General features: G+C 40.4%; 2 protein-coding genes across 2 annotated transcripts; both read right to left on the reverse strand.

Moving 5' to 3' along the window:
* Positions 1 to 2,653: 2,653 nt before the first annotated feature.
* On the reverse strand, positions 2,654 to 5,282 carry LOC129817389 (cdc42 effector protein 3-like). The gene is made up of 2 exons (XM_055872570.1): positions 4,952 to 5,282; positions 2,654 to 3,596 (listed from the first exon to the last, which is right to left on the reverse strand). The coding sequence occupies exon 2, from the start codon at positions 3,498 to 3,500 to the stop codon at positions 2,868 to 2,870; it is 633 nt and encodes a 210-aa protein (XP_055728545.1). The 5' UTR covers positions 3,501 to 3,596; positions 4,952 to 5,282; the 3' UTR covers positions 2,654 to 2,867.
* Positions 5,283 to 8,473: 3,191 nt separating this feature from the next.
* On the reverse strand, positions 8,474 to 9,894 carry LOC129817920 (GTP cyclohydrolase 1 feedback regulatory protein-like). The gene is made up of 3 exons (XM_055873519.1): positions 9,722 to 9,894; positions 9,355 to 9,449; positions 8,474 to 9,040 (listed from the first exon to the last, which is right to left on the reverse strand). The coding sequence occupies exons 1-3, from the start codon at positions 9,755 to 9,757 to the stop codon at positions 8,908 to 8,910; spliced, it is 264 nt and encodes an 87-aa protein (XP_055729494.1). The 5' UTR covers positions 9,758 to 9,894; the 3' UTR covers positions 8,474 to 8,907.
* Positions 9,895 to 10,114: the final 220 nt, after the last annotated feature.

Here is a 10,114-nt window from a genome sequence, read left to right on the forward strand (position 1 = left end):
ATGATTTTTGCGCCTGCATTTCAAGAAACTTTCAAAGTTCTTGACATTTTCCAGATTGACTGACCTTAATGTCTTAAAGTAATGATGGACTGTCGTTTCTCTTTGCTTATTTGAGCTGTTCTTGCCAGAATGAAAGACTTTCCACAAATCAACTTTTAACAAGGCACACCTGTTAATTGAAATGCACTCCAGGCGACTATCTCATGAAGCTGGTTGAGAGAATGCCAAGAGTGTGCAAAGCTGTCAAGGCAAAGGGTGGCTAAGAATCTCAGTATAAAATATATTTTAATTTGTTTATAACACTTTTTTGGTTACCACATGACTCCATATGTGTTATTTCATAGTTTGGATGTCTTCACTATTATTATACAATGTAGAAAATAGTAAAAATCAAGAAAAACTCTGAGTAGGTGTGTCCAAACTTTTGACTGGTACTGTATGTGTTCCAGAATAGAGAGTGTTCCAGAATAGAGAGACCCAAAGTAGCTACTGTAATTGAGTACTGGCAGTGTCTGCTGTGGCAAGTGCAAGTTTCCTGAAAAAGATCTAATCTCTCAATGTTCATCTCAAAGTGCACCAAATTCATGCATTTAGCTGTTGAAATTCCTTTTCTCTTGCTGGGGAAGGACGTCTCCGGACCCCCCTACTGGTTTTGGGCTAAGCCCCCAATGTCTTCAAATCCTAGAAATTTCCCTGGTCAGCAGTGGGATGTAGATCTAGCCTGACATAGTGATTCTGGCCCAGACAAAAGCTGATTCATGTTATCTCACACACAGATGTGGAAGAGAATCAATGGTGCGGTTGTGCCTCAGTCCCATTGTTGAGATTTTCTGAATCCCAAGAGTAGAGTGAACAAAATGGAGGATATTAAATAGGATACAGGGAGGAGAATTTGCCAAAATCTAACTGTCTGAGTGTGGTAAAAGCATACTATAAAGATGGATGGCCATATTGAGTATAGAGCTAATAAATTCTTCAGTTTCTTATTACATTTGTATTTGTTATTGGGCAAATTAGATGTATGGATTATTCTTGATTTCAGTTTCTGTCAAAGAGCTTGAGGGAGATAAATAAAGCTGTGTCTATCTATCTATCAAATAATCGCCATGGATGACTGGACCATTAAATAATGAAGTAAGCTACATGCCACCCAATAAAAGGCTGTGAAATACTACCATCGGGTGGTGAGGAAAGACAAACTGATGTGATAGTTGTTAGAAGATAGGGCACCAGTAGGTGGCAGTGTTGTTAAAGAATAAGATTGGCTCAGCGATGCGAACGATGAGACATCTTACTTGGCTTTATGGTTTTTATTTTACAAATGAAAGTTTACGCTACAGATTTTGCACAAATGTGATTTCCTTGTGCCGGGCAGAGTTCATGCTCCACCTTAGCCAAAACAAAATTATATCTAAAAGATTATGATATGAGGAACGAGAGGATTGTCGGTGAGCTTTGATTTTCTAAAGACATTTATTATAGACTGATACTGTTCACAGTTATACCATAAACCATGTAATAACTTATAATAGACTTATACAGTTTTATATTCCTAAAGATTTGAACTTTCTCCTTGACTAGTTGGTAAGAAAAACAAGAACTATAAAATATCCCTATCGGTAAACACTCTAGTGAGTCTGCTGGGTCGTTCTACGAAATAAGTCCCTTTTGGGTAGTGCAACTTGGTCCCCCCCAAAAATAATATTTTATTTCACCTAATTTTAACATTCTGTAATGTAACAGGGTTGACGATTTCATCTTAAATCAGCCATAAATCCCCTCGTGACATGAGGAATGGAAGCTTGTTGTGTGCAACAGGAGGAGCAATTGAAATCAAGCTATACAAAAATGTGTAATTGTCAATCTATGGGTAACAAGTTTGACGTGTTATGCTTGACCCACTCAGTATTTCAACACAAAAAAACTGAATTTACATTATGATTTAACTATTAGATGTTCAATGTTTTTTTTTAAAGTAACAGTTTCACCATATGAACACAAGAGTTCAGTTCACGTAACAGGGTTGACCTTAAAATGAGGGACACCGTTTTTTTAAAACCTAAAAATGAATCACTAATCACATGAAGAAATGACTTTGTCGAAGCAACCAAACAGCTAGGGCTTTACAATGATGGTGACAACTTGGAGAAATGTTGGGGTTAAGTGGGTTAAAATCTTCCTAGAAGTCACAGAGGGTGCATAGATTTGGCACTTTAGCAAGTATTGATTCATATAAAAAAAAAGGCTTTTAAAATGTTAGATTGGTGCACAATTTAGACTTAAAATATCAAAGGGACGCAAAAGGGACTCATTTCGTAGAACGACCCAGCTGCTGTCCTTATAGCTACTGCATATGTCTGACTATGGGAGAGCTAGTGTTCATTGTCCCTGTATAGTAGGCCTAAACATTGAAAAGCAAAACCCACCAGTCTTATTTCAGTGTTTCACAGTGTTTCACATAAACATCTGCCTCACAGCTATGTCTCATACGTAGTTTACTGTCTGTCTTTCTTTCCTTTCACAACATGTCTCCTCTATACACCTGCGTTACAAAAGTCACATGATCCAGGTGGAGTGTCATTGAGCACAGAGCTTTCACCTGAGAAAGGCAACCTTTCAAAGCGTTGACCCAGATATGACACATTGCTCTAGTTAGCCAAACTAACAACAGTAATTAAAAATAAATGTGCCAATTAGCATCCTGGCAATTGAAAATAGTTTAGCCCATTTTCCCATCCATGACATAACCCCTTTCAATCCCCATTAGAAAGGAAGGAACTTTTAGTTTTTCTCCCCTATATATGTTGGGTTTCTTGAAAGGCCCTTAGAATAAAATATATTACATGAGGGCCACACTTCCCAAAGTCTCACTGGTGAAGCTTGTTCATCACTTGCAGCACATCTTCTAGTATGGACGGCCCCAAGTCAAGGTTCAGGACAAAAGACGAGTCTTCATCGACCCCTGGAGGGACCTCCACTGGGGGACAAGGAGCCTGTTGGGGGGCCGTGTTCAATTCGGATCCATCCGACCCCATCGTTAACCCTCCCTCCTCCTTTTCCTGCTCCTGCTTTACCTCTTCTTTGTGGTGCAACCTGTCATCCTCCATTACCTCCACAACATCCAGTAAAGGCAGGAAGAGGGACCTCTGGTTTCTGGAAGCCTGGGGATGGGTTCTGGCTTTGGCGGCATGTGAATCCATCTCTTCTGCCCTGAGGAGGCGTGGGGGCTTGGGTGGAGGTGGGGGGGTCTCATTGGGGGTGATGTTGGAGTAGAGGTCCTGGTGGCTTTGAGAGCTGTGGAGGATGAGACTACCAGTCCGCTGGAAGGTTGCGAGGTCGCCGAAGACATCCCCGTGGGCATCCAATCCGATGTGGGAGAGGTGGCGGAAGTCACCTAAGGGTAGGCTAATCATGTTGACTGATAGCAGCTCACGGCGCTTCTGCTTGCGGGGCCAGCGCATGCTGGCTGATTTGAGGTATAAGGTGGTCTTCAGAGGCATCTTGGACTTAATGGCGTGTACCGTCAGTGAGTTCAACACTTTTAGGCTGAAGTGGAGGTCACTCAGTTGAAGGGTCCAGTTGACCTTTAGGCAGCTCTGAACATGTGAGGACAAAAAAACAAAGTTAAGAAAACTCACTTCAAATGATTTGATACTCATTCTTGTGTTTATTTTTTATTTTGGCATTTCATAGCTACACAACCTAATAATGCCAATGCTAAACAACCTTTGCCACAATTGTTATGATCATCATGATCATTTGCCACGATTGTCATGAAATTGGATTCCAGGTTGAGATGGGTAGCTAGCAATGGCCTTATATGGACTGGTAACTGCAGCCATGACTGTATAATAAAATAACCTGTTTTTCTTGTATGCATGTCTAAACAAACACACTGTAATAATATTCTAACTTCACACACATAGCTTGCAGCACAAAGGTTTTGTCATGGGTGTGATGTTAATCTAGTAAGAATTGATGCCTAAACAGTGCTGAATGCTGAATTATTTGTCTCGTAGAAGGAAAAGTCTAAAAAAACTATTGTACTGGAAAGTGAACACTGAGGCACATTAGTCTGTTAATAAGTAACCTTGGAGACTTGTTTTATTTCAGGGCCATTACTTTTATCTCTGACCTGACCTGATAAAAATGCTTTTTTCTTTGACTGTTGGTGTTTCTGTGATTGCTTTAGCTTTGGTTTCACTCGTTGTCATCGTTCACACGATGTTTATGTGTCTAAAGCTACTTGAACTTATGAGACAGTGTTGCAATCATGGCTTGTTGTAACTGGTAGTATCACATTTCTTCTCGTGAAGAAGACGAGTGTTTTTCCCCAGGGCAGTGTTTCCTGTTACCTGTAATGGAACAATACCTTGAGAATTCTAAGGACAATTGTTTACTCCTGACTGGAAGACAACCTGGTTAGGGACTTTCCTAATTTGCCTAAAATGTGAAGTTGATGCTGTCTTATTTGTATTTTATAGTCATAGCAAAAAGCATCTGAGGAAAATGCTGCTGTTAAGGAATTTGGCCTATTTTTCAGACAATGTTGAAATCCCCAAGGTGGGCTGTTTGTCTGTATAGTTAGTACAAGGTTTTATAATCTTCCTGATAGTTCCCATCATGGATCCTCAACAATTTAGTTCCAATGGATCTACAATTATTTCGTTTTTACATCTAAGATTTGTATGGGGCTTTAAAGAGACAGCCATGAGGACAATGTGTCAGAGATACTGCCTCAGGTAAGCTGAGGTAGCTGGCACGATTCAAATGAACAGTAAAACAGCCAACTTGTTATGTTATGTGCAGATTGAAATAATAATTTATTTGGACAATTAGTTGGTCCACTGACACTAAGTCAAGACGTGAACCACTAACTAAAGCCATTACAGTATATAGGCCACACATTGTTTGTTCATTCACTTATTGCTTAAAAGTCTTAAAAGCTTACCGGTGTCTATCTTTGTTTCCACACAAGTGAGGTGATCAGGAAGCAGTCTTGCTCTGCATTCTCAGTATATTTGCTCTTCTCGCTCTTCTCTGCAGTTTTTAGAACATACAGCTCTCTAGACGTTCCATGTGCGAAAAGCGCCCTTGTCTCTGAAACACTGACATGGTCTACTACCCTAAAGCACAGACACAAACTGAGCTAGACTGCCTTATCAGCTCACCTGTGTCTCTGGGTTGTGTTAGTTTAAAGTGATAAACCTTTGGTCCCTCCACCCTGATTTATCAATATCTCTGTCTGTGTGTCTTCTCTCTTGTGACTATCTTCTCTCAGGTAGTCCTCTAGTCCCAATAATCTCTGGAATAGAGGGTCAGCTCTTATTGTGGAGGTGTGACAAAAGAGGAGGGGTGTATGACGCTCAGGTGAACTCTTCACTGCTAGGGTTTCTTCAACGAAGGTAGGGAAAGGGGGAAGTGTTCTAGATTATATCACTTGCCCTGTGGGTCTCAATTTACTGTTGAGAGTTAGAATATTACAATACACAAGGTGCAATTTGGTAGTGCATCAGCAGTTTTTCTCTCTAGAAAGTTAGTTTAGCCAGCTACCTACACGTGGTAGTCATCATGGCCGAATAACTGACCAGGCTTGCAGGGCATGTGCCCAGGGGCCCTAACCTCTAGGGGGCCGACATTGATTTTGTTAGTCACTCTCACTCAGATATCATATGAACATGGCATAAGTCATGGAACAACGTGTAGAATTGCATGAACATTTTGCAGTTTTAAAGCTAATTCATATTCACCCCATTGCACAATGAGTAGAATTGCATGAAATTAGTTTTAAAATTGCAAAATTTTATCTCTGCCCCATGGCAAAATGTGTAGAACTGCATAAAATGTGCTTTAAAACCAAAACGTTTTCTCTACGCCCCATGGCAAAATGCATAGAATTGCGGGAAATTAGCTTTAATAAAACAATTTTCTTTCTCTCTGCCATCGAGGGGTACCACTAAAATGTTATACCCCAAAAAGCTAGGGCCGGCCCTCCCTCCTCTCCAAACACACACCACCTCTGTTTGCTCAATCCACTCGGTATTCATGAAAAAGTTATTCTCTGCTCAGCTTGCCATAATTCAATGTTCAGCTTGCCATAATAGTCCTAAAGGTGAATTATGTAATTCATCTCTCACTACAATGATAATGGTATGCTACAAACACTGACTCAGAGCATCTTATATCATGCACTGATAAATGTCTTTCTCATTTTCTTGCCAATTTGTGGATTTGAGCATTATTATAGACTTTTATGGTTGTTTCTGAATTGTGCTTTTTCAAGGCGCACAACATTTTGGTTTGCGAAGTAAATTATCAGTCTGGTCCTAGACTTTTACAGGTCATGACCAGTGGAAAAATGTACCCCTCCAATATTAAAAAGGAATTGCATTACTAAATCACCAGCTGAACACCTTTATTTCTTAGAGGCGGCTGTTAGGTACACATGGTCAGGGGACTTGCATTCCAAACCCTGTTTGCGTCTCACATTCATTAGATAAGGACTTGTTGCATAATCAGCTTGATCTAATATGCAAACAAACTCTCTTTCTCACACCTAAAGAACATGCCGTCTCTCTGAAGGGTATCAATCTAATATCAACCAAAATGAATATATAACCTACCATTTAAGGACCGTTTAGATTCTATATGCATTTCTCCTTAGCAGCAGAAGGAAGGAGATGAGCAATGCCAAATGAATCTGAAGCTTGTGAAAAATGCACAGAGCACTATGAGAGGCAGATTCTCACACATTGCACTCCATAGACCTGCTGTAGCCAATATGGAATGCCAATCACCAGATAAGCTCTTTCTTTCACTTCTGTCAGTTACTGCTTTTGTGGGCTGTGGAAAGAGAGCAAGCAAACAACCAAATAACAAAACTTACTTTGCCAGTGACCAATGTTCCCTCTCATTTTTTTCAGCACTGAGCAAATTTCAGGTCTGCTGAGGCAAACTTGAATGTTGTGAAAATTCTGTGCAACTTCCAGCGCGCATTTACTGTGAACACTGTACCCGCTTTAAGTTTCAATTTTAACAGTGTTCAAGTAGGTTACTGTGGCTAGTTTATCATAATGTAGGCCTACCAGAGTGGCCTACCATCAAAAACAATGGAGAAAATGCATCCCATAACATTTTAACATGGAAATAGCTGTTCTATCATTCAGCCTACAGTAGCAGCCAATGTGTGGTGTTCAATGTAGGCCAACAAACATGCAGGGCTTGACATGAACCTGTTAATCCACTTGTTCTTCAGACAAGGAGGTGACTGAAAATGTTTTTGTGATGTTTGATGCAAGAAACCACTTTACAAAATAAAATGCATTATTATTCCCATACCATTATCAGAATCAGACAAATGATGCTATCCTCTTCATATTGGCTATTTAGCTTATTCAAGCCTAAAAATAAAACAGTGCTCCTTTAAGACCCCAAAAAGCTCTTTACCTGACTCGCTTTTCAAAGATATCTAGAGATGTACACATTTTGTGCTCTTGTAGAAAGCCATCACTCCCCTATTGCTGACTACAAAGTATATACAGTGCATTCGGAAAGTATTCAGACCCCTTGACTTTTTCCACATTTTGTTATGTTACAGCTGTCACGACTTCGACCGAGGCAGGCTCTCCTTCCCGTACGGGTGGCGTTCGGCGGTCGTCGTCACCGGCCTATTAGCTGCCACTGATCTTTTTCTCCCCCCCTCCCTATGTGGTTATTGGGTTCACCTGTGGTGTATTAGGGTTAATTAGTTGGGCTTATTAGTCAGCCGGCCCACATGTTTCTTTGTGCAGGATTGTTTGCTTGTAAGTAGTGGTGTTGTTTGTGTGCTACGTGTTTCTGGACTGTGTTCCTTTTCCCCGTGTCTGGGGTTGGTTATATAGTACACCCAGTGTATTAATAGGGTGGACTAGATGGTCCGTGTTCATTAAAGAACATTTTGGATTTGGCACCTGCTGTTTCCTGCGTGTTGACTCCACACTCCGACACCCAGGCCTTACAACAGCCTTATTCTAAAATTGATTAAATTGTTTTTTCCCCTTCAATCTACACACAATAGCCCATAACAGTTTTTTCGAAATGTTTGCAAGTTGTGTAGAGGCACAGATCTGGGGAAGGGTACCAAAAAATGTCTGCAGTATTGAAGGTCCGCAAGAACACAGTGGCCTCCATTATTCTTAAATGGAAGAAGTTTGGAACCACCAAGACTCTTCCTCGAGCTGGCCGACCAGCCAAACTGAGCAATCGGGTGAGAAGGGCCTTGGTCAGGTAGGAGACCAAGAACCCGATGGTCACGCTGACAGAGCTCTAGAGTTCCTCTGTGGAGATGGGAGAATCTTCAAGAAGGACAACCATCTCTGTAGCACTCCACCAATCAGGCCACACGTTTGCAGGAGGAATACAGTAGATTGGAACATTGCCGTCATAAAGAAATAGCATTTGATGAGAAAACATATAACACAAAAACACAACTGGGCTATTTTTATTTTAGGATTTATTGAGGCCTTAAAAAATACATGATACCAAATGTGCAACATACTATAGGATTTGTCACAAGCAACAATTTAGTAACATAGACAGAGGACTGTATGTACAGTAGTGAATGTAGCTACATCAAAGTGCAATTTGTTTGAATGTCTCCAAATGATATTTTACTGTAAATACACTATGACATCAGTACTGCAGGCACATCAAATACTGTAGCCACGTCATATTATATAATCAACAATTAAATTACACCGACATATGTTCTAGAGAAAAAGCATACAGTATATCCTTACCCAAGTTATCACTGACCATAGACACCCCTCCAATCAACAAACACACAGTGAATGCAATAGTACAAGTCTAACTGACTGGTGAAAACACTCATGCATTGTTGCAGCGAGACCAAGTGGTTAGTAACAACTTTCACATGATGGTGTCCTTGTTTAGACACCAAACCAGTGTTGACCCAACGCCTGTCATGGTCACCACAGAGAAGCCCACCTTCTCCAGCTTGTCCAGAACCACCCGGGGAGGCTCGTCCACATGGTACTCCCAACTGGAAATGCAATGATCTCGTTATTATTTGCCTGAGAACACATTGCATTAGTACCATACATTTGCACAATGTAAATCCATGGCAGCTGAAGGTTTTACATTTATAAACCAACACTGTGGTGTTTGGGTATTTGTTGTAAATTCATACAGAAATTCAGTAAATGGAGTAAGCATAGTTAGGGCCATGAAGTAATAACACTAAGGAATTTGTATGCCCTTTGAAGGGTATGTTGTTAACACATTTTTTACACTACACATTTTCTGTAGATTCTGAGCTTCTTTTTTAAAAAGCAGTAAATTATGCAAATTACTCACAAGTTGTTCCCCAATTTGTTTGTCTTTCTGGCTCCTAAGTAGTTTATTATGGATGGGTCTGAAAACTCATCACCAACCATTGTTGGACCCGTCACCTAAAGCACAGTGATAACGCAAGGCCAACTTCATTTCCAATGCCCTCCCAATTGGACTGCAACATGATTTGTTTTCTATGACCAATTACTGTATATCTTGTACAAATTGTAGAAATAAAGCAAGGTAAAAGATGTTTGTCACAACTCATCTTTACATTATATTGACATAATTGTGCTGCTCTACTTAATTAAACCAACACATTGTTGAAGACATACATGTCTCTCTCAACATATGCAAAATCAATGGTGAAAATAGAAAATAGGCTACTGACCAGGCGGAGTAGTGTGTTGATGAGAAGATATGGCATCCTTACAAAGCTTCCCAGATGTTGGACGTTTTGCTGTCTCTCTGTGTGGCTAAATAATGTTCTGTGGTTTGGGGATGCTTCAGGTGATGGAGCTGGGTGAGGTGTGTGTGTACTGACTAAAATCAGCAATTTCCTGCAACACAGATACTATCTTTAATATCCTCAAGGCTGTGCTACAGAAAAAATGACAGACAGATTTAACAAACTCTGTCTGTAAACTTGTCATTCTGTGCAGACTGCAGAGCAATATTAATGGACATTGGAAAACATGTTTTTCTAGAACCCTTTCATTTCACGCAACAAATTAATCAATGGAATCACTACAACTATGGGAGTCTGTTGGGACATGGGGCTGAC

The sequence above is a fragment of the Salvelinus fontinalis genome, chromosome 20, assembly GCF_029448725.1.
Source record: "Salvelinus fontinalis isolate EN_2023a chromosome 20, ASM2944872v1, whole genome shotgun sequence".
Classification (NCBI taxonomy): Eukaryota; Metazoa; Chordata; class Actinopteri; order Salmoniformes; family Salmonidae; genus Salvelinus; species Salvelinus fontinalis.

Coding starts and splice junctions, on each gene's coding strand:
- LOC129817389 (XM_055872570.1), bottom strand. CDS start 3,500: ATGCCTCTGAAGACCACCTTATACCTCAAATCAGCCAGCATGCGCTGG.
- LOC129817920 (XM_055873519.1), bottom strand. CDS start 9,757: ATGCCATATCTTCTCATCAACACACTACTCCGCCTG. Junction 9,450..9,721: donor TCAACACACTACTCCGCCTG/GTCAGTAGCCTA, acceptor ACTGTGCTTTAG/GTGACGGGTCCAACAATGGT. Junction 9,041..9,354: donor AACAAATTGGGGAACAACTT/GTGAGTAATTTG, acceptor TTGCATTTCCAG/TTGGGAGTACCATGTGGACG.